General features: G+C 44.8%; 1 protein-coding gene across 1 annotated transcript; it reads right to left on the reverse strand.

Annotated features, from left to right (window-relative positions):
* Positions 1 to 3,064: 3,064 nt before the first annotated feature.
* On the reverse strand, positions 3,065 to 4,219 carry LOC119371621 (E3 SUMO-protein ligase ZBED1). Its single transcript, XM_037642394.1, has one exon. The coding sequence runs from the start codon at positions 4,217 to 4,219 to the stop codon at positions 3,065 to 3,067; it is 1,155 nt and encodes a 384-aa protein (XP_037498322.1).
* Between the last annotated feature and the right edge of the window lie 1,300 nt (positions 4,220 to 5,519).

Consider the following 5,519-nt stretch of genomic DNA (forward strand, 5'->3'; position numbering starts at 1 on the left):
GTGACTCACATGAAGTCATCACTTTTTCAGTCGTGATTGCACTTCGCAACCTGCCGACATGCATATCAAATGAAATGTCTTTCGAAGGGTAATAACCAGATCGCTATTACGATGTCAAGTGACCCTATCTATCACTAGTGACTCAGATGAAGTCATCACTTTTCACAATGGTGATTGCACTTTCGCAACCTGCCGACATGCATATCAAATGAAATGTCTTTCGAAGGGTAATAACCAGATCGCTATTACGATGTCAAGTGACGCTATCACTAGTGACTCACATGAAGTCATCACTTTTCACAATGGTGATTGCACTTTCGCAACCTGCCGACATGCATATCAAATGAAATGTCTTTCGAAGGGTAATAACCAGATCGCTATTACGATGTCAAGTGACCGCTATCACTAGTGACTCACGATGTAAGTCATCACTTTTCACAATGGTGATTGCACTTTCGCAACCTGCCGACATGCATATCAAATGAAATGTATTTCGAAGGGTAATAACCTGATCGCTATTACGATGTCAAGTGAAGCTATCACTAGTGACTCACGTGACGTCACCACCCTGCACAACCGTTAATGAACTGTAGCGACCTACCGACATGCATATCAAACGAAATGTCTTTCAAGGGGTGATAACCTGATCGTTAGCATAGTCAAGTGATATTATCACTAGTGATTCACGTGACATCACCACCCTTGACAACAATGAGTGCACTATCGCAACCTGCCGATATGCATAATAATCGAAATGTCTTAAAAGGGGTACTAGCCTGATCGCCATTACTACGTCATGTGGCGTCATCACTAGTGACTCACATGACGCCACCACCCTTGACAACATGAATGCACTATCGGAACCTGCCGACACACTTAAATGAAACGAAATATCTTTCAAGGGGTAACAACCTGATCAGTAGCAATAGGTCAAGTGACATTATCGATAGTAACGCACGTGACGTCACCACCCTTGACAACAATGAATGCATATCGTAACCTGCCGAATTGTATATCAAACGAAATGTCTTTCAATGGGTGCTATTACTGTGTCAAGTTACGTTATCACTAGTGACTCACGTGAGGTCATCAACCTTCACGACCATGAACAATCTTTCGCAACCTGCCGAGAGGCATATCAAATGAAGTCTATTTGAAGGAGTCATAACCTGATCATTAGCATAAAGTCAAGTGGCGTTGTCACTAATGACTCACGGGACGTCACCGCAACTCTCAACTACGCGTGCACTCTGGCAGGCTGCCGACATATCCTCCCGATATCAATCCTATATCCGCAGCCGTTTAGTCATGCCACGTCGTCATTTCGCACAGTGTAGAACCAACCGCCGCTGGGCCTGACATGCAGACATTACGTTATGTGTGTTCACTTTACCGATTTGTCATCGTGGTGATACTGCTGTTTCTTCAGCAATGATAGACGTATACATAAAAAACACCAATGGAATTTCTGTTAACAGTATATGTAAATTTAGGAAAGTGAGCCTCATAGACGACCGTGGTTGATAGTCCGCTTATCGCCTAAACGGCATTTCAGTTTAATTGTACCAAGTGAATGGAGGACATGCCTAATGAGTACGTTTTTACGTTTTAAGCCGATATGTTGTTTCTGAATTTAGACTATTAGCAGTGCTGGTTTACCGTACGGTAAGTACGAAATTCCGTACCGCCGTGGCGGCACGTAGCTAGTTTAAACGTTGCAGTTGTGCGTACGGCAAGATGATGCGTACGGCAGCAAGATGAGATTATCAGAGTGGGTAATAGAGGTTTTGCAAACAGAAAAAAAACAACGTAGCTTGCACTGGAGGCGCAATGCTAAAGAGACTGTGGAGCTGATGGGCACATAGGTAGTCGTGGCTGTTGTTGTTTTCCTAAGTTTTAGAAATTTTTCTTTCTTTCTCCCTCTGTTTCTTTTTCGTTGTGTTTGTGTACTGTCATTTGCCTCTGTTATTTTCTTATGTATTTCTTTCTCTTTCGCGGTCTTCCTGACTTTATTTCCTTATTTCCTTTCTCTCTCTTTCTGTATTTTTCGCTTCTCCTTTCTCTCGCTTTCTATTTCTTGCTCTCTCGTTCTTTGATTTTCTCTCTTTCTCTTTTTTTTCTTCTGCCTTTCGTTCGCTCTCTTCATATGCTCTGCTTTATTCTCTTCACTCCTCCGTTCATTCCTCCTCACCATCACCTCTCTTCTCCTCACCTTCACTTCATTTTCCCACCCTCTTACTATACTATACAATACAAGGTTATGCTGTGCTCTGCTAGCGCGCCTGGATAGCCGAGCGGTAAGACGCTCGCCTTCGGATCGTGAGTACGCGGGTTCGAATCGCCTCGCGAAGAAATTTCCCCCCCTAGAGTTTCTCTCTGTCTTTATCTTGATTTCTCTTTCTTTCTCTTTCTCTATGTACTCGTTGTCCCGCCCATCAGAGTTATTGCATCCCGCGCTGTAGAAATCGGCGCACGTGTTCTGCGAGCGAGGCAGAAGATGAAGAAGAGAACGAAGAGAGCACGTGCCGGTTCACGATGATGATAGTTTTCGGTTCGGGACAGGCAGAATACGGCCGGCTTAAACAGCTCCACTGTTAAAAAAGCAGCGTGGCGACCAAGATATGACGGTATTACCGCATTTACCGCGTGGTAAAGCGGCGCTGATAAAACACCCTTTTGACTCAACGATGCACAAGGTTTGAGATAAAGCGAACGAGCGATGAGTGTTTGTTTTTCTTCTGAAATATGCGGCGACCATCGAATCACGAAAGGTGCATTACTTCTTTTTGCAACGCCATAAGTACGTAAAACATTTTTTTCAGATTTCTTGATGTAAAATGTGAAGATTGAAGTTTACGTTCGCTCGAGCAAAGTGGCGAAGTGCACAAAAATGTTCGACGATATGCAATCCGCCTGGTTATGTTCTTTCCTGCCACATACAAATATTGGCATGATGAAAAGTACTCGCAAACTCTATGACATCTTTAGAAACGCACATTTATTTGTTCCAATTCGCTCGCTTTTACAGATCTAAATACGCCCTATTTTGGTATAAGAACACCAGTCAGCTCACATTTTCCGGTAGAAGGGAGCTCCGTTTGGCAGTGATGATATTTCCAGCCGATGAAAATACGCGCTCCGAACTTGCGGATGAGGCTGGGATGCACATGTACTTTTTTGCAAGTTCCGCAAGCCGTGGAAATTTGGACTCATGGTCCTTCCACCATTTCAGTGCGTCCGAGTTATGTCCTATCTCAGGCTCTGAGAGATACGCTTCAAACTGAGTTGACAGGCCACAAACGCGAGGCTGTGCATCGAACAATATGTCCAGTGCTGTGGCTTCGGTCTGGGTAGTGTCTGTCCCGCTTTGGTCATCCGAAGTTGCCAAGTCGTCAAGCATTTCTCGAACATTGGCACGGATTGCCTCCCGGGCGCCTGGTACCTCATACTGGAGGCTTTTGTACCTTGGATCGAGAAAAGATGCTCTCTGGCGTGCAGACACCGATGTCGGTTGGGCGTCCCAGTCCAAGGAGAATCGGCGGGATATCTCGAGCCGAATTATTTCTTTGAAATTCTCGACTAGATGGTCGCCAGAGGTCTGAGGTTCTAGTTTTTTTATTAAAGCTTTCATCACTGGCCGAACCATGGAGACAGAGGACACTGTGTCGCTGCAGAGAATGTTAGTTGCAAGCTGAAGAGGCTCAAGCACCTCACAAAGTTCAGTGATGACATTCCATTCTTGCTGACTGATCTCAAGATTCTGCGCTGAATTTGCCGTGACAATTGCTCGGTCAGCAAGAACACTTTGAATGGCAGGCCGGTGCTTGATGAGCTTTGCGAGCATTAGGTAAGTAGAGCTCCATCTTGTCGGGCAGCTTTGCGTCAGGCGCTCTGTTGGTAAGCCGAGCAGCTCCTGTCGCCTAGTCAACTGGTCGCTGGCGATGGTCGAATGCCTGAAGTGGGCGACCAGTTTTCCGCTTTTCTGGCAGAGGCCATCGATTTCCTTGTCGGACAGTGCCTTCTTGATGCTCAGGTGGAGACTGTGGGCAGAGCAGGTCACGTCATTCGGCTCTAAAATGTCTCGCAGTGCATTGACTGCTTTAATGCCGTTAGATGCGTTATCAGTGACAACAGCCGTCACCTTGCCATCCAACTTCCACACCGCGATGACTTCTTGCATTCGCTGCATGATGTTTTCTCCCGTGTGCCGCTCTTGCATTGCCTCCGTTGCTAAAGTGAACGCTTGTGACTTCCACTCAGTGTCCAAAGTGTGCGCAGTCACTGTGATGTAGGAATCTTGCGCCCTTGATGTCCAGCAGTCTGAGGTAAGCGCAACAGCTGTAGCGGAGTCAATCTGAGATGCTACCTTCTGTTTCAAGTGATCATGCAGAAGTTTAATTCGATTTTTCAGCTTAGCATTAGAAGGTGTCTTGTAGCTTGGCTCCACGACGTCCATGAAATGCCTAAATCCTGTACTGGTTGCGAATGCCAAAGGCAACTGGTTGATAGCGATCATTTTTGCTAGCGCCTGGTCAATATTCTCCTGTCTTTCAGCGCGCCTCTTCTGTCGTTTTCGCGGCTTAGGTCCCGCTGACGTCCCAGGTATAGTTGCGTGACTGAGAGTTTCGTTACAATCAGGCGTGTCATCAGCAGAAAATTCATCAGTGTCGCTTATATCCGAGGTTGGTGGCAATCTGTAAAAAGAAATATCAGCGGGTGAGTTCCTTGCAACACTATTAATTATGGCGGTGATGCCAGAAAGAACCGCAACATTTATTGAATTGTTTACTTTGAATTAAAATTTACTAAGTCTAACTAAAAAATTGCAGTATTTATCTGACATCATCGAATACCTACGTTTCATAGGTAATAAAGAAAAGCAGGCAAATTTACATACTTATGCAGGCGCTTCCCGCGAAATTAATATTTTTATCGCTTCATTGTTCTGTCCTAAGCTTAAGTGCAATAGCAAACAAGCGAAGTGCGTTGGGGGGCTAGTTGGTATGACATTAGAACGTACTACTTCTTGTGTTCCGTCAATCGCGCAGTTCCTTAGCAAACAAGTGCGATATTTTTTAATATAACAAGCCTACGTGTAGTTCTTAGCAGTTTTCAAGCATGAATTTGTTTAAGACCGAAGAATGCTTTATATTAAAAAAAAGATGGCTGATCCTCCGTCATAGGAATCAGTATAACACGAAAGTGAAACGTCTCGTCACAGAAATAGTTTATTGTTTATAGTGCATTGGTATATGAGAGCTTGTACAATGTCTACTGTTGTTGGACAGATGTAGCACCGCATGATGTGGACGCATCGCACTCACGTTGACGCCTAATGGCACATCTCCGTACTGACGACAAACGCCCATGATCATGATTTAATCCTTGCGGTAGCTGAAGTTCTTAACATATACGTGGACACCGCATATGGTGAATCCCGCGCAAAGATGGCATCAACAAGCACATAATAAACATTGATACTCGATATGCATTCCTTCAAAGCGTCGTGAAATTCGAAG

The sequence above is a fragment of the Rhipicephalus sanguineus genome, chromosome 1 (genome assembly GCF_013339695.2).
Source record: "Rhipicephalus sanguineus isolate Rsan-2018 chromosome 1, BIME_Rsan_1.4, whole genome shotgun sequence".
Classification (NCBI taxonomy): Eukaryota; Metazoa; Arthropoda; class Arachnida; order Ixodida; family Ixodidae; genus Rhipicephalus; species Rhipicephalus sanguineus.

What these genes read in the sequence shown, in the direction of transcription:
- LOC119371621 (XM_037642394.1), bottom strand. Translation starts at nt 4,219, where the DNA reads ATGCAAGAGCGGCACACGGGAGAAAACATCATGCAGCGAATGCAAGAA.